Below are 19,371 nucleotides of genomic sequence, written 5' to 3'. Positions count from 1 at the left end.
CGAGAGTGAACTTCTATCACCAGAAATACACATCTCTCACTCCTCAATGGAATGGCCGAGAATCGAACCCGCGACCACCGAGGTGAGAAGCAAACACCAAACCAACCACGCCACTGAGGCGCTCAAATGATCAATGAACATAAAGAAATGTATCAAAATGAAATTTGTCCATATGCTGATATCAAATTCACACAAAAGTCTCTTCTTATTACTGTAGCTACTGCTGTGATTCTTCAACTCATTCGTGTTATTGAAATCAATGTTATTTCTGTAGGAATAAACCGTGCCTTGTCACCAGAAGATGAATATGCTTTTGGAGAAACTATTCCCTTCATACAACCCCTTACTCCAAAGCAGTTCCTACGGCTATATAGTACGCATAGTAAATATCTGTACAAGAATCGTCATGGATTACTGTATCCTCAACTTCCTCTAAGAATAGTCATATCCATAGCTTTATCGTTTTGGCAACACCTATCAAATTTGTTACTCTCCAAGGAAAATATTACTCTATAAAAAGTCATGATTTACAACGGAGTTAACTTGAAAATACAACATTTTTCATCTTTCGCCAAGCACCATCATGCGTCTTCATTTCTTAGTCAACAGACTTCACACTCGCCACTAGTTAAGAGGCCAAAGTCCTTTCACTCCAAACATCCCTGGCTTGCTATGTTTTATTTCACATATTCCTAACTTCATAAATTCGTATCACACTCATTCCCCTTTGGCATCACACCTTAACACCTGCGTGTTTGTCTCTTTTGACAAGCAAACGTGTCCACACGATAACATGCATTCTCAGTGACGTCAGACCCTTTGCTGAGTTCCCAGATCCAGTCTCTGAATCTCTGGAAGTAGGTCTTCACTTTGGATGACTAAATATAATTTATTTAGCATAAACAAAAAGAGAGACGTTAGCGCTAAAAGCACCAGCGACTGCAGCACCTTCGTCTCAAAGAAATCACGAGGTGGATAAGCATTTAGGAGATGAATTAGGATAAATTCCACCACCGCTGTTACCACTAGCCACCTCTACGTGCTCCAAGAACCATCCCTTATAATAACCTTTTAAAACAAACTGCAATCGACTGTCTCTCAACATCTCCCAGATATTTTATAAGCTTGTAATATATTTGATTTTTAGCAAAGAAATTGCAGTTCTTGCTATAATTTAAAATTAAGGTATATATGTATTTTTTGCACAAAGGTAAATCTAATTTATAAATGATGTCCTGTCAAGATAAATCTCTTTAAAGTTCATCATTCTAATTCAACTTACGAGAAAAAGTGTTTGCAATGAGTTTCCAAAAATGAGTAAGAATTAATAAAGGTGAGAGTATGAACTCAAACACAGCTTATTTCATATGTTAGTTCTTTTGAAACAGGAAAATCCTCATCCTTTTTTCCTTGTTTCATCTCTGAAATCTGTCGAACTCTCTCTCACAGCACCCACCCATTCATGCACTTATAATAATTCTGTTATTCCCAAATCATCTTCCTACCTTTCTCAGCCATCCACAGAAACTCCTGTAATCTTGATCATTTGGTTCAATAATGCAATTAGGTAAAATAGATATATAAAGTGTATTATAAATTAGCTCGTGCCATGTACATGATAGCTATTGCAAACGTGACTAGTTGGTGTCTGATCAAGGTAGTAAAGAATGCTGTGTATCGGAGTAGTATCGTATTTATAATCGACATTATTATCAATAATATATATTGGGCATTGCCTTACCTCCAGCAACCAGTGTTCGATGCTGTCCCTGGCGTGTTTAGTCGGAACTTTCTTACCGAGTAGTACTACTTCGCTTTCGATGCTTGAGATGGCATATATGGACTGTTGATCATCCAGATGCAGGGAATGGACGCCATTAAAGCACTTCCTCAAGTGCTTCTCCAGCTGATTAACATCCTTCTCGCACAGGAGAGCTGTCAGCTCCTCGTTTGATAAGAAGTATAGCCTTAAACAAATCAAAGGATATGATATTTTTATAATAAAATTATGTTTTGCTTTATACTTACCAAGTAATTACATAGCTGTAGGTTCCCTACTGCAGTAGACTAAAATTCAAATTTCGCGGTGGTGCTGCCATCCCCAGTGTAGGTGATAGGTAATCACCCACTTCCAGACTCCTGGTATGAGCATACCTCACCTCTCAATTCGATTTTGGCTACAAACTCCACTCTGTGAGGAGGAGGGATGGCTTTGATTATGTAATTGCAATTTTATTATAAAAATATCATTTTTGTCTTAGTGTCTTACCAAGCAATTACATAGCTGATTCCACATTGGATGGTGGAAGGGTGAGGAGAAAATGTCTTTTAATAACATAAGGAATTTCTCAATAAGACAGTAAGTGGTAGCATTAACAACAAACTTGTCACAACTTACCTTGTAAGTGAGTCGCTGCAGGTGAGTACTCCCTCTGATTGGTGCTTGTCTTACTCAGTAGAGAGAGTGGTAGCAAGACCAGGGGTCACCGCTACATCCGTGGGATATTTTTTGAAGCCATGGGTTCCTACCGCTGATTTACCAAAGATCAATAACAAAACTAATGCCCTTGACCTGGGCGAGAACCACATTAAAATTAACAAACAATAAATCGTCACCTACACCAGCCCATAAAAAACCAACACCCTCTGTACTAAAACCGACTGGAGGGTACTCCAGGTACCATGTGCCCCAAGACTTCCTAAGGACTCATACAACCTTGATACAAGGCAAAAATGATGGAGCGGCAGATATCCCCCAATGTTGCCTCTCCTAACACCATGCCAGCAACAGATAAAGGCCCGAGAGAGCTACAATTCTCGAAAACAGTCCCCACTTCCTTTAAGTAATGCGTGGCAAACACTGATTTTGATCTCCAAAATGTTGATTGAAGAAAGGTAACCAAAGACAAGTTATGAAGAAAAGCAAGTAAGGTGGCAACGGCTCTCACTGCATACAGTTTCACTTTCAGAAGAGGAAAGGTTTCCTCTTTGGCTTGAGAGTGAGTGAACCCCCATATCTTCTCTGTCCTGTCATGAGGACTGAATTTGCACCAAATGCCTAGGTCGGCACCAACACCTGTCACTCATCAATCAAATCAGCTGAGTCATGAGTCGAACATCGACTGCGAGGAGTTAAAAAAGCATAACTGCAAGAGTGGTGAGGACTGGAATCCTGCTCTCTAAATCTCTTGACCGTTGCTGGCTAGACATCGTCGACTGTCAAAAACATCTTCAGAGGTCGCAAGGCCGAAAAATTATGCCATCGACGTGATCCAGAAGACGACAAACCGCTGGAACTGGAAGACAACTGGGCACTAAATGATACATCTTTCGAGCGGCGTTCAGTCGAAACCTGAGCTGGCACATGGGCAAATCCCACCAGACTCCCTTGGACCTCCGGTATGTATTCTCCCTAAAGCAGAGGAGTGGGACAGTGACTTTTGTCTAGAAGAACTAGCGGGAGGACAGCCACCTCCTCAGAATGCACTGTACTAACAATTAGTGCATTCACAACACTCACTGATCTTTCCATAAAAGATCTCATAGAAGACCCTAACTCCATCATATTATTGGCAAGGAAATCAAACTTCCTCTCTAACCTTGAGTCAAGGCTGGCAATACTGTCAGTAAAGGTAACACGGGAAGCAGGTACAGGAGTAGAAAGCAAAGGAGTTGGAGGACTTAAGATGGGAGAAATAGTTCGCAAAGGAGGAGAAAAAATAGGAGTAGGAGCCTCAGCCATTCCAGGAGAAGGCGAAGAAGTTATACTAGCCTTACCTTCAGCTCTAAAAGCAGCCTTTCTCTTCCTATCTTTAACTTCTCTCTCAGCATGAGAAATACATATCCTCCATTCATCTTCATCCCATCCCTGACACTCAGGACATGTTAGATCACTATTAAAATCTTGACCCTGACATTCAATGCATTTAGAATGTGAGCCATACATCTCTTTAACTAGCCTCGTTCTACACACTCCAGTGCAAACCCTAACTCCAGATGAATCAGAATCTGACATGACAGCCAAACTGAACCAAATAAACTAAGCTAAATGAAACAAAGCCAACAGATGACGAAAATGTCTGCTTAAAACCACCAATGTTAACCAGGAGCCAGCAAAATACGAATCGAGAGGTGCGATATATTCATACCTGGAGTTTGGAAGTGGGCGGATCCCTGTCACCTACACTAGCAATGCTGCAGTAGGGAACCTACAGCTATGTAATTGCTTGGTGAGACACTAAAACAAAATATAGGATTAATGTATATGTATAGAAAATATATGTGTGTGCACAATTATGTGTAAGTGTAAAGGAGATTGTGTGTGTGTGTGTGTGTGTGTATTACATGAATAGCTTTGTTAAACACATGTGACTTTTTTACTCTCAAAAATATTAAACCACAAATAACCTTAGTATAGAATCCACCCAACCTTGAGAATAAGTTACACCCAGAGAAAATCATAAGTAATAAAGGTATCTGCTATGTTAGGACTCAAGCCTGTGCTTTTAGGTCCTGCATGTCGTAAAATGCGACTATAAGGACAGCTGCTGCCTTGCAGTCTTACTTTTTTAGTAAAAGGCTAGGCCCACAGCCAATAACTGTGGAAACTGCTGCCTTGCAGTCTTACTTTTTAGTAAAAGGTTAGGCCCACTGCCAATAACTGTGGAAAGTGCTGCCTTACAGGTGGACTTTTTAGTCAAAGGCGAGGCCCAACGCCAATAACTGTGGTTGATGACCCCAAGGGCATGCGGTCGTAAAAACCCTATTGTCAAATAAACCATGCCTGATATTGTAAGGAAAGGCGCATCAGGCAACCAACCCCTTAGTGTAGGGATAACGGTGGGTAAGAAGAAGATAACGAGATAATAAAAGTAAGATGAGTTGGATACTGCTGTGCATATGCCTGCCAAATTCAAGATCCATTTAGCAGGAAAATCAGCCTACATGTTTTCACATACATCAAGTGAATCTTCATTAAATTCCTCGGAAAGTTTAAGATCATCGCCATTATCATTTACCTTTTCATATCAGCATTTCCCTTTATGAAATTAAATGTGAAATAAGAGTACTTCTTCCTCTTCCAAAAGGCCAAAATAGTATAAAAAATGTAATGTTGCACCAAATTATCATATAATTTTGATAACAAAACGATATAAGAAAGTTGCTACTTCCAAAATTGAAATAAAAATCAGTGGAAATCACAATTCACTTTTATGATATATTTACCAATATCTTATTCTCAACTCCTAGTTAATACAGACCTTTCAAATCAGGTTAATATTGTTACAGTCTTCACTTTGTGAAAATTCCAAACATATCAGTTGTATCAGTGGAATAAACTTTTGGATTGAATTGAATATGGAATTTAGGCTAAAGACTGAGCACTGGGACATATGAGGTCATTTAGGGCTGAAACGGAAATTGACAGTAAAACGTTTGAAAGGTGTAACAGGAGGAAAACCTTGCAGATGAACTATGAATCAACTGTTAGAAGAAGTTGGAAAATAAGAAGGAAGAAAGAGAATATGAAAGGAGGTACATAAAGGGAATGAAAGGGGTTGCAGCTAAGGGCCAAAGGCACCCTGCAGAGCCCTTAAGCAATGCCTACAGTGCACCACATGAGATGCATTGACGGCACTACCCCCAATGGGGTTAAACTGGAGAAGCTTAATGAACGTAACGGCATGCAGACGACATCTGTATGGATAAGTAGCATACATATGCTAATGTCATGCAGAATAAACTGGAAACGTGAAACATCTGTAACGCACCTGGGGAATACTCGACGTTTATTATCTAGATAAGTATGAACAGCTTTTTGCAGGATGTCGATGTTATTCACACATTCTATGACGCTGGCCAAGACATCAGCATCTATAACTACAGCCAACAGGTGCTCAGCCTGTACCGTCTGTTCCATCACTGCCATCCACTTCTCATGAACCTCCTGGAAAATGAGAATGTCATATCAGTCTTTACAGTTTTCTGTAATGTTGCCTACTTCTGGGTAAGAATGTACTCTAGTAAAGAAGAGAGGTTAAGTCTCGTTAAGCACATCAACTAAGCAAGCATTTGGACAGGAGGGAAATAATGAAAAGACTTGAAGCCCTATCATCCCATGGACCAAAACATCGGAAGCATTTGCTACGAAAAACGGGAAACCGTTGTTTCCTCGATTTCTTTTACTAATTTAGTATTGTACAAAGCAGTATATAGTTTTGAACATTGTACTTCGAAAGTATGTCTTTCATATAATAACTTGAAACATAAGATTCAAGTTCTAATGGCCTAATCGTTTCACTACAGGCAGAACTAACACTCCTGAAGAATCCTACAGTCATCCCTTTCCGTTGACCAGTTACTTACCAAAAACACTTGGTTCTCATCCGGTAACTGTAAAGGCAGGTCAGGTGTAGAGAAGATGGGTGTCATCTCAACCCAGACAGTTTGCACCTGAAAGATAATATTAATGTAAAACGCAATAGTGAAAGATAGGAGAATAAATAGATAAGAGAAAATGACAGATGACGAAAAAAAATTTATCATTTATGTATTGGCTTATTGGTTTAGATTAAGCAGGCCTTATGCCAGCGAAGAGCATTGTCTAAAAGCAGTCCATAAGTGTAGTAAAGAATTAATTAAGAGGAATAAAAAGCCATGGTGTGGACATTTGGCCTCGGTTCAACCTTTCGAGTCAAGATTGGAAATATTACTGTGAATTCAAAGGATTTTACTATACTGTATGCAGTTTGCGATGTTTATGCTTACAGGGAATAAATAACGTTCACTAAAATAAATGCACTACTTACTTATATCTTCACAGATATGAACAATATTAGTGGGTGAGGGAGGATATATAAATAAGTTTATATAACTTTCACACTGTAACTTTCACAATTTTATATGAAAGTTATAGTGTGAAAGTTATGGAGGATTTTCACACTATAACTTTCATAATTTTACATGAATATTTTGGAGGTTTTTCGCACTATAACTTTCATGTAAAATTATGAGTTATAGTGTGAAAGCCACACTATAACTTTCCTAATTTTAAATGAAAGTTACAGTGTGAAAGTTATAGAGGATTTTCACACTATAACTTTCATAATTTTACATGAATATTTTGGAGATTTTTCACACTATAACTTTCATGTAAAATTATGAGATATAGTGTGAAAGCCACACTATAACTTTCATGATTTCATATGAAAGTTACAGTGTGAAAAGCCTCCTCAGTCTTTTGAGTTTCCATCAACGCTTGAATCACGTTAAAGTTCCTAAAGCACAAGACGTAGTATTGCATCATTCATCCGATCCTGGAAATACCGTAACGTACAATTACTAACAGGCGGTCCCCGGGTTACGACGGCTCCGGCTTACGACGTTCCGAGGTTACGACGTTTTTTCTTAAATATTCATTGAAAAATCCGCCCTGGGTTACGAAGCTTGTACGACGCGTCTTAAGAACGAACCCCCGTCGTAACCGGGGACTGCCTGTAGTTCCCTTGTCCTTAGAGGTATTTCATCAGACTTCTGGCCAATTTATTATTAGTTGCTGATAGAGACAATTTTATAGCTATTTGTCATCAATTATTTATAGTTCACTTTTTAATATCCAGGCCTTATGTATAAAATCTTATTATTTAGTATCCAGTAGCTATATACCAGGTGTGGGCAAACTACGGCCGCGGCCCGCAAATATCAATAAATAAATTTGAAAGAGAAAGGTTATTTTGTCTTTCAAATGTGTTTCAAGTGAAGTTCCTACTTTAAAATTCGTGGTGATAAAAATTGTTTTCCAACTGAGTTACTCTGTCTTTCATATAAATGCATTTCATGTGAATCTCCTACAGCACTTTAAAATACTAATTGACAAAAACAAATTGCACTTTTTCTTTAAAAGCCTTTTATTTCGTCTATTTTAAATATTGATTATTTTGCTTAATTTACAACGATGCCCTATAACGTTATGAATTTTTAATATGGCCCTTGCACTGAAAAATTTGTCCAGCCCTGCTATATACAATCTCGTGCGCCCATTTTCTTTTCCATTTCGCGAATAAGCATTCTTCATTGTGGGAACTTGTTATTCACTTTTGTGGCTTCGTTCTTTGGTTCAAAAAAATAATACGAATTATGAGTATTATAACCTCCGTAAACATCATTAAATTTCCCCCTTTACGGAATAAGAAACCAATCTAATCCATCAACTAAAAAAACAAAAACCTCAATAATCCTCTTATCATCCACAAACCTTCATCCAAAGAGTGAGAGCCTCTTGCACCCTCTTCAATACGGCTTCCCATTTCTTCACATCGTCTGTTGAAATGAAGGTGGGTATGGATTAGTGAATTAGCCTTTGAAGACTCATAGGTCATGAAAACTAGAATGTAAATAGATTATGAAATTATTCTATCAAACTATGTACTATATACAGTAACCGCCAAACTGTTCACACTGCAATACATCCATGAAGTTCCGGACGTCTTGGGAAATTCAAATACTATGGTATTTAGCTTATGCTAAGCTACATCATACTTAGCCTAGAATACATAAACATACAGGAAATGAAAACTATATAATTAACAGAAATAATATTATAGTACTGCAGCATAAAATAAGCATGATAAAAAAAAACATTTTACTAGAGATGCACCAGTTACCTCAATTTGTCGAGCAAACGGTCTTACTTCAGTAGGCTGCCAAAAACTTCATATTCAAATGTTGGTACTACATAGTACTGCACCGACGGTAGTAAGAATTTGTTATGGTAATGGCTCCACCATTATACAAGCCATTCACATAGGGCATTTATGTTTGAACCAAACAAAAACTTCTTTCAGTTTTCTTCTGAAGATTGAAAAAGAAACCCACAAAATCACTGTGTATAACGTGTATACTTAGAAGTATTTACACTTTATTTTACTCCACACTCGAGTACTTTCAGGCCCTATCACATCTCTTGAAAATGGGCCACAGATAGGGCCTGAAAGTACTCGAGTATGGAGTAAAATAGTGTAAATACTTCTAAGTAAACACGTTATACACAGTGATTTTGTGGGTTTCTTTTCCAACATTTATGTTTATTGAAATGTAATGAATTCCGTGTCTATCATTGTTTGAATAACTGGCGTGCATGTTCCGGCTAATAATTACAATTAATTCAACTCATCAGTGCAATAAATTACAGCATTAAAGTTGGAAGAATTATAAAAGGGCCTATTCCACCTCAGACACCGAATCCAGTTGTGATTGTTAGAGCAAACTCGTCCACAGCAAAGTACTCTACCGTTCTTTTCATTCCTTCAAATGTAGAGTAGTAAGGGTACTACATGAAATATGTAGGAAGTTTCATACAAAACTAAATAACGAAAGTACCAACATCCTTCTCTTTATCTCTCGTCTCTCATTTACTCTACCCACTGAAGCTAAAAGTGTGGGCATAACGCATGCTCAAACATGGATCCGCTGGAATACCCAAAACACCAGAATTTCCAGAGGTTCAACCGTCTATTCTTCATAAATATTTTTTACATTAACTGACACATTGGCTTTCCTTATCTTACATATGAAATATAGTTTTTAAATATCAACGTTTTCTTTTCCTCCGATGTTTAGTCTCACTGCATTGTTTGATTTTGATTTATATAGATTTTTGGCATTATGCCAAGCACTGGGGCAACTAAGGCCATTCAGCGCTGAAACGGAAATTGACAGTCAAAGGTTTGAAAGGTGTTACAGGAGGAAAACCTCGTAGTTGTACTATGAAACAACTATTAGGAGAGGGTGGACAGTAAGTTGGAAGAAAGAGAATATGAACGGAGGTAAAGTAAAAAGGAATGAAAGTAGTTGCAGCTAGGAGCCGAAGGAATGCTGGAAAGACCCTTAAGTAATGCCTACATTACACCGAATGAGATCCATTGACGGCATTAACCCCCTACGAGGGCTACTGCATGGTAAAGTTAGGTATATCTTAGTTTAACCAGACCACTGAGCTGATTAACAGCTCTCCTAGGGCTGGCCCGAAGGATTAGATATTTTCACGTGGCTAGGAACCATTTGGTTACCTAGCAACGGGACCTACAGCTTATTGTGGGATCCGAACCACATAGCATCGAGAAATGAATTTCTATCACCAGAAATAAATTCCTCTGATTTCGCGTTGGCCGAGCCGAGAATCGAACTCGGACCACCAGATTGGTAGCCGAGCGCTACTGCATGGTAAATAAGTAACAGTTAGCAATATTCCGGCATTGTTGAAACTACTGGACAAGCCTGAAGGGTAGTTCAGTAACAAAGAAACAATCTCACAAGTTAAAGTTTACTCAACAACTGTCTTGTCCTAAGGTGATACTGATGATAAACCTCACTTTCGCCTTACCACCGTGCAACATGTCTGGAGCTGGTAAAAGTTTCAAGGAAGGTATAGCTTACCGTAACAAGAAAAGAGAGGACCATACAATTTTGCTGGTGGCATTGTTTACTAGTCTCTAAATTATGGGGTCTTACTGCAAAACAACAAGAAAGTATAACATTCCCTTTTGGGCAAAGTAATATAAGGCTAAAAAGGCCTACAATACTTATGAAGAGAACAAGACTATGGTTTCTTCTTCGAAGAGATATGACACGCAAGTACTGAAATATAGAGTCCGAGTATAAGTTTAAATACATATAATAATCATTAAGATTATAAGTTTAAAATCGTGTAACAATCCCAAGTCACAACATTTAGCACCACGAGAGAGAGAGAGAGAGAGAGAGAGAAGAGAGAGAGAGAGAGAGAGAGAGACCGATTTGTTGCTAACGCTTAGCATGCATGTTAGTACACAATGTACTTTCTTTTAAAAATTGATGACACAGTTAATATTATTTAGACTGCGTATTCACAAAAGCTGTGGCGTAACATGGCCCAAACAAACTATACAAAATATCAAGCAACCAGGGAAGATGATTTACCTATAATGTCCATTATGTAATCGAATATTTTGGTTTACGATTATATGAAATTTAGGCTGTCAAGCCAAGCACTAGGCCACTTCGGCTATTCAGGAGATGATGTACAGGGACCTAAAGGTGGGAGTGGGACAAAACCCCACTGTTATACAGAGATCTTATAGTTAGAGAGGTCGGACAGCAAGGCTGAAGAAAGAAGCCGAGATGGGAAGAAAATAAAAGGCTAAGAAGTTGGTGCAGCCAGGGTCAGAAAGGACTCTGGAAATAGCCTTTAGTAATGCCTACAGTGCACAGCGTGAGATACACTAATGGCATTACCCCCCTATGAATTGTACTTCAACTTGCACATAGGTACTTCTTAGTGTTGTCCTAAGGTGCGTCCACACGGTCGAACAATGTCTGACGGACAAACATTGTTACCATACCATAGGCGAAGCAGGATGACGTCATAAGCGTTGAAATGGTGGAAGTAGATCTGGCAACAAAACAGTGGTACCAGATGAACTTGTATAACACTGTTTTTACTCTGCTCACAAGACAAAGACTGGCAGACAATTGTTAATTGGTAACACTAGGGATTTCAGCACATTCAGAGCGAAAAACGAAGCACCACATGACTAGAGGATGCAATGCACAGTGTAGCATGTGGTAACATCTAGTGACAATTTGTTTTCGGTAAGCCAAATCTCCTGTAATTCTGTGGAATCAGGACATTACGATATTCCCCAAAATAAATCATATTTTACAATTAACACTACTGTTAAACGTATACTGAACTACATAAGGCAAACACTCAGAATCTCTTGGCTGGTAGTATAAGCTCTACAACTATATTTATTGTGGAACAGCCTCCCAGAGAATGTTGCGTAGTTCAAGCAAAGATGTAATGCATTACTTCCATAATACTATTCTCCTTGCATCATTGATTCATTAATTTTTTTATTTTTTAATAAGGGGATATCTTCTTTCCGTATTCCCTTTTACCCCCTCTTACTTCCTGCTTTTGAACATCACATTCTTTGGAAGTTTAAATTTGAAGTAAATAGTTCCTGTGGGTTTGTTCCAAATGAAAAGGTTTCATCTTCTGATTAATCATAATACTAATAATGTATTGAAGATAAAATAAACCAAGCACATTATCACTTTTTTTTGTTACTAATCATCTGAAAGTTAGAGAATCTTATATGATTAGTCTCCAAAATCACAGATGCAGTCAAAGATTCCTACCAACGAACGGTCCAACAAAAGGTGAGTTCTTGATGGTGTGTGTTGTGATGAGATGGTCCTCCACTAATTCCCTGGCTTCATCCAGTCCTGCCAGAATGTCCACTTCCACTTCTCTATGGTAAGCAGTACAGATAGGAATATTATCACTTTGTAGATGTATACAAATATCTCCTGTTTCTATTACAAATCACCATATAAATAAATATATATTATTTTCCAACATCAAGCCATCTCCCCAACGATCAAACAATACAACAGTTTTTACCACATTCGTGCTCTAACTACTGGGTCATCAATAAACTTATTGTGAGGTAAAAACTTCCGCATCATTAGCTATTTGATACACCTACAGAAAAAGCTCACTCGTATCGCATGGAACTCCACTATATATACATTCATTACACCATTCACCTGTGCCTTGCATATATTCATCTTCTTGAATCTAAAACCCTTTCCTTTCCAATAACACTCTGCTATCATTCTTACTTCACCAATTGCTACCATCTCCCAATTGCTCCAGCATACTTATATGAATCAACCATTTTCATTCTTCTACCATTCTTATTAATATTCATTACTAAATCTGACCTCAGTTAATCTTATATATTCGTAAAAACCTACTGAGGGAGACCTAACATTCTATGTGCACGAACAAAATGTATTTGCTTGTTTATGTGGAAGTTTTCTATTTGTCTAGTGCCATAAAATAGGTGATTTCCTGCATCATATTGCACCAGTTTCTGGTTATCGGCGACGATGATAGAGTTATGGCACCGATACATACAAAACAGAGATGGCATGAACTGGTTATAGGCGCCAAAATCCAGTTATCGGCGCCATAAGCATTATAAATATCCGAGTTTCAGTTGATGGCGATTTTGGCTTATCATCAAGCCCATCAAAACAGAACCCCCACAAATAACTGTGGACTGCCTACATATATATATATATATATATATATATATATATATATATATATATATATATATATATATATATATATATATTTGTGTGTGTGTATGTATATGTACATATACATACATATAAATAATATTTATATATAGTGCATATATATATTATATATATTTGTATATGTATGCATATATATATATATGTATGTGTGTGTATAAAATACTTAAACATAATAAACTTATATAATCCAGTCAACACTATATCATATCAACTGAAAACACCAACCCTAACAGATATTTTATTACTTAATGAATCATGTCAATTAAAAAATAGCACTGTGCATCAAATCCAGAAAGTTTAGCAGAAGACTGAATGCATATTTATTAAAAAGTGGAACATGAAAAAGTTGAAAAGTCTATTTATATCTTTACGGGTGAGGTGCCTTAACAAGATGAGTGGTCTGCCAAGCATGTCTCATGTTGGCCAAGGAGAGCTCCAGACTGTATTCCCTTGATGCACCACAGCTGACTACTTCAAACTCTTTCAACAAACCACCCAGCTCCATCTGCACAACTTTTCGTAAACTGTTAAACAGTAAGAAATAAGTGAAAAATTCCATTAGGCAGGATTCAATTATGTGAATATTTCAGGATGATTTTTTTTTATTGCTTTCAGCAATAAATGACGAATGGAACTTCCTTATGCGTAGATATATATCTTTAAAAAGTGGAGACACTGATCATCTTGACGAAAAAATGCTTGATAATTCATATTTGTACTGCAACTCAATTGACACCTAGAGAAGACAGGAAGCCCTACCTTGTTCCAGCATTGGGTGTGATGTCAAAGCCAGCAGCTTTGTTAAGGCTCTCCCAGTGTCTCGCTCTCAGTCCCTTGTTGCACAAAACGGCAACGAGAGGCAAGTGCTCCTTGAAGTCTTTGATCTGCTGCATCGCAAGAGCGCAGACCCTCAAGGGACCGGGCAAGTTGTCAGGATTTGGATCATCCAAGTTCATGCGGGCCTTTCGAGGATCACCGTCGAGTGCCTGCTGCTTGAACTTGGTCTTGAAAGCTTTGCGAAGGCGGAACAATTCCCTGCCAAAGAGAATTCATCAAGCAAAAAAGAGATTTTCATCTGAGAACCTAACTACATCGAAGTCGGGTTAAATGAAATTTCTTTTAAAATTTAGTCAATGGAAGTGTGAAACGATTGTGTCAAGCATTTTGTAAACTAGTATTCTTGCATCAGTATGTTCCTAACAGGTTGAAAAACAGGGCAGTTAGACTCATTCATTTTCTACAATTTCAAAATCTTGTATATTTAATATTTCAAGCATCACGTTTTTTTTACATAAAGATGACAAACTTACTCCAAACAGTATATCCTAATTTTTGGCTAGATGGTATTCAGAGAATAGATTAAATATTGTTGTCACATTTTCATTACATAGGTCCTTAACTAGATTTGGTTTATGTTTAGAGGTTTTACACCATTTCTAATGGAAATATATGCTCGATATGATTAATTTCTATAGAATAGACTAACTCCATTTTTATGCCATGGAATGTACGAGTATCACCGCCATATCTTGAACTTCATCCAAAAGCAAATTTATATGTAGTGAAAGGTTTATCTTGTAAGAAAAAAAGAATGTCAGTAAAGAAGATGCCTTTTAAGTCAGTGATGTTTAGATTACCATTAAAAAGTCACCAAGCTTTGCAAATTCTTTATAATGCGATAAGATAGATTTCCAAGGGTATAGCAAAAAAAATTTCGAAGCAAAGAGAAATTTAAATTTATCATAAGATATAATCGAATGGAACAGATTGGGCAGAATGGAGGTAAAAACGCGCCAAGCTGCAAAGACAAACGTAGCATTTCATCATTCTGGGAAGAAGGAAGGTTAAATTAGATAATGACAATTTTATATAAAAGACAAAAATGCAGTATTTAGAGGTCTAATTAACCACTGATAAACTCATTATCATTCTGAGGAAAGTTTTAAGTACACATATTTGGATCCAAGTCTTTTATAACATTCCTTCAAGCGGTAAGTCCATTCCTACCATGGGAGTTACCCTCATTCCTTTTTTTTCCTCTCACTTTCCCATTTCCAGTCCGGCCAGGATTAGTACGGACATTAAGCTGTATGTTCCATAAGCCTCTTTAAAAAAAGGGGTAATAACTTTTGGATAATAAATTTAATGGATTCTCACTGAATTTACAGATACTGCGCGAATGAATTCTTGACATACTCACTACTATTACAAGAACAGCAATGAACTGAAAAGCTTGCTAAGCAAATCAAGTTTCATTATAACATTACCCCAGCCTCTCTTCACCACATTTATTTTGATTAACTCCGCTTCAAAGTGTTGCATCTCATTACGAAATTACTCATTGAGCCATTGTTTCAAAATAGAAAATATATATGAATCAAGATGAGAGTCATTAGAAATGTCATTTACTAAGTATTCATTTTTAGGGAGTTAAATTAGATCGTGGGTTGCGTTAGTCCTAATCAATGTTTGGATTTACAAACCCATTATCCATAAATGGCCTTTTACAAAGCAGAACCCATTCAGGCACAGGAAGCAAGCCATGTCAAAGTAAGATCCCAATGCACATTTCCAGCCAAATCATCCAGTCCACAAAGTGGCCCTGTTTTCACTCATCTGTGTACCTGTTCAAAAAGCTAATAAGATTTCTCCTTTCTTTCAGCACATTACAGTTTTGTGCCAATGATGAGTGTGGTGTGATCTTTGTGACGTCATATTTTTCATTTGAAAATTATGCTTCAACATATTTTTGTGGATAAGTGCAGTAAGTTCTGCCACAAATGACCATTTGTGGCACCCTGTATGTGCAGTCCAAGTGTGCAACCTTAACTTTCCTTATAAGGTTTGCAAAGATTGGTATTTACAAAGTATTTATATTTCAAGAAAATTACATATTTATGATAAAATAAAAGTTCATATATACTTACCCAGTAATTATTTAGCTAACAATTTCTTGCCTCGGCAACTTGAAAATTTAAAAAAATCGCAGGTAACTCTTCACTGATCTAGTGCAGGTGACCAGTCCCGCCCACTACTAGGAATACTAAGAATTACTAGCAGGCAACTCATTCTGCCTATGTCGTATGTCAATCAGCGGGGAGGAGGGAGGGCTCCATCTGTAATTACTGCTTACTAGCAAACTTACCCATCTATGATGGGTGATAAAATACGGGTGCAGAAGTGAAAAATTTATATGTACTATTTGTTCAGCAATATTAAAATAAGGGCGATTACATGAATAGTCTCTCTCTCTCTCTCTCTCTCTCATAATGTAATTCAAAGGACGATCACTGAGCGCAGAGAAATTCTTATTCATTGTTGTTTCCCCTCTTTTAATGATACCTCTCTCTCTCTCTCTCTCTCGTCTCTCTCTCTCTCTCTCTCTCTCTCTCTCTCTCTCAATGTAAGTCAAGTAACGAAGACGGTGATGGGATTATCGGATTATTTAGCTCTCAAATCACAAATTATCTCCTCTCTCTTTCTCTCTCTCATTTTTCGATAGCAGGATAAAATTATAAAATTGTAGTACATTAATGTCGTTAAATGGCTCTCTCTCTCTCTCTCTCTCTCTCTCTCTCTCTCTCTCTCTCTCTCTCTCTGTCGGTGACTTTCATTTAACGGAACAGGGATCTTGATTGGTTCGTTTCTTTGTCAATTACTTTGCACAGTGATACAAATAATAAAGTATCTTTCTTTTCATTATGTTACTGCAAAGACGTAACTTGTATGTCAGTGCTTTATGGCTACTGATAAATGCTCTTATGATCCTGTGTCTTCCAAAAAAGAGTAGAAAGTTGGAACTTGTCAGTTTCTTTTTTATTATGTCCATTGGCAGGATCGAAATTCCGAAGCAACATTACCGAGCAGTACTTCTTCAACATTATTTTGTGCACTGGCAGTCCCGATGGATTTAAGTTATTTAAAAAATCTTGCGGATATTGATGATAATTTTCATCTTCTATTGTGACCGAGCTGAAATATTCGCGACTTTCTCCGGGGAAGTTGTACAGAAATTATGTATGAAAAATCGTAAAGTAACTAAGTCTACGGGAATAACCAGCCTCGTTTCACGGCCAGAAACAGCTCCGTTTCAGGGAATCCCTTCTCACCCCCACCCCCTACAAAGGAGGGGGGTAGGTTGGATGAAACCCCATTACAAACCATCTTAGGGGTCCCCACCATTACCCTGCCAAGTTTCATGCCCATCTGACCAGCCGTTTGGCCGTGATTGAATGACAGACAGACAGACAGACAGACAGACAGACAGACAGACAGACAGACAGACAGACAGACAGACAGACAGACATTACGCCCATTATAGTATGATGATGTATATGTGAAATTTTATTTTATCATAAAAAGTAATTTTTATATAAATAACTTACTTTCTCACTTGTTCCTACACAGGTGTTGCCAAAACCATCAATTTATCTCAAAATCTCCATTCCTATTGGCCACAATAAGTCATTTCTCATGCTTATTCTTCTGCATTCAGAAAGGACCTCATTATGTTCGTAATTAGGGCTTGTGGGATTTGCGCCCTTTCCTTCTCTCTGGCCTTCAAGTATCATTTGGAGCTTTCTGCCATCCTTTGCTAAGTATTCATCTTCAGTTCCAAACCCATTACTAGTGCCAGTTATCTGGAGTATACCTCTCTCACAAAGCCATCAATTATGGAAACTCTCCTTGCCTGGAAGTTTTTTTACCAGACTACCTCACCATCTCTTTTCAGATGGAGACTGCCACAAGAAACGAAAAAAAGTGGCACGTCATCATGGGCTGGGGAAAAAAGTGGGGGACATGTCCATCGGAAACTCTCTTTAAAAAACTTTGCTTTGTGTGCATTTGGATGCGTTCCGCGCAGTCAAAGGCTATCTATGATTAAAGGATTTGAATGAAAACTTGTTTTATTGTAAAACCATAGTATATTATATATACTAGCAGAATAAAAGGAAAGAAAATCTCAAATGTATAACACTCATTTTGATGCAAAATGTCGTGGCATGCATGGAATAAGACAGACCACAAAAGGAGGAAAATTAGGAAGATGTTCAGTAAATCATTTGAAATGTCTGAAGCTGTCATATATATATATATATACTGTAACGGCCAATACTGTGTCGTGTAGATGTGACCTCAGCAGAAAGACGCATGATCTTAGTGTATAAAAATATGAGAACAGGCTTAAAATGCCTTATTAAAAAATAAGCAAAAATATCCAGAAAAACCACAGTAACAAAAGCATCTAATCAAAAATACCGCTCGGTGTCGTCTGGCGAGAAGTGATCACTGGAATAAATCAGAGGAGTTGAAAATTCACAATTATTTTCCGAAGGTCAAATCACGACAATCACAAGACTAGACTCACTATTTTCTAGATGGAGGCTATGTGCTAAATCTACACTATCAAAAGTGAATGTTGCTACAGTTAGTATATATATCTATGGGAAAGTTCAGTTATAAATAGAGATGAAGTAGCTCACAATCAGTAAAAACTATTATCTATTTTTATCTTTTGACAAGACTAGGATATATCTGGGGGTGGAAAAATAAGCCAGGAAGATGAAGGATACACCGAAGAATGGCCTTGCTATGAGTGATCTTGGTTACTTCATCAATAGCACATGAAGAAAGTCACTACTTTTAATCTATGTAGGGTTATGGGAAATAAAGTAGCGTGTTTTTTATTAGGGTTAGGACAGACAAATAGATTGATTAACTAATATTCTATGACTTATAATCACGATACTGCTGTTGGGGGGGCGGGGAGGATAACTTCCATAACTTTTGGTTTTAATAAGCATTATGATTACTAGTAGTGTACCTCAGAATCAGATTATATGAAAAATTGAAGGAAATGAATAATATTAAAAATAACTATGAACAATCATTTTCTTGCTTTTAGTTGGTACACGATGAAATTTTATAGTCCTAAGTTATGAACACTTTTAGAAAAAAAAATATATTACAGTTTGATAACAAAAAGCAAATGGAATCTGAAAAAACGAAACTTGTAATATTAATCTAGAAAAATTACTTCCTGTATTACCTCTCAGAAATAATACCCTGATATCATAACAGCAAAAAGAAATGTGATTTGAGACACTTTATGTTTTATATGACAATACAGATAATTAAGAATAACTGTAATAGCAATGGTTTAAACTACTGTATTATCAAAATTTTTAACAACCGAGCATTAAACAATATTTCTGTCAC

The 19,371-nt window shown here is 37.3% G+C and overlaps 1 protein-coding gene across 1 annotated transcript in view; it reads right to left on the bottom strand.

The window, feature by feature from the left end:
- Positions 1–19,371, bottom strand: part of LOC135201869 (dynein axonemal heavy chain 3-like) — a 250,908-nt gene that overhangs the window by 152,969 nt on the left and 78,568 nt on the right. The window contains exons 18-24 of the mRNA XM_064231170.1: positions 13,912–14,187; positions 13,524–13,676; positions 12,181–12,293; positions 8,255–8,319; positions 6,367–6,453; positions 5,772–5,947; positions 1,742–1,967 (exon numbers count right to left, since the gene is read on the bottom strand). Coding sequence (XP_064087240.1) covers positions 1,742–1,967; positions 5,772–5,947; positions 6,367–6,453; positions 8,255–8,319; positions 12,181–12,293; positions 13,524–13,676; positions 13,912–14,187 — 1,096 coding nt within the window. The remainder of the gene's footprint in view (positions 1–1,741; positions 1,968–5,771; positions 5,948–6,366; positions 6,454–8,254; positions 8,320–12,180; positions 12,294–13,523; positions 13,677–13,911; positions 14,188–19,371) is intronic.

This window comes from Macrobrachium nipponense, chromosome 28 (genome assembly GCF_015104395.2).
Source record: "Macrobrachium nipponense isolate FS-2020 chromosome 28, ASM1510439v2, whole genome shotgun sequence".
Lineage (NCBI taxonomy): Eukaryota > Metazoa > Arthropoda > Malacostraca > Decapoda > Palaemonidae > Macrobrachium > Macrobrachium nipponense.
This window is presented reverse-complemented; position numbering and strand designations above follow the sequence as displayed.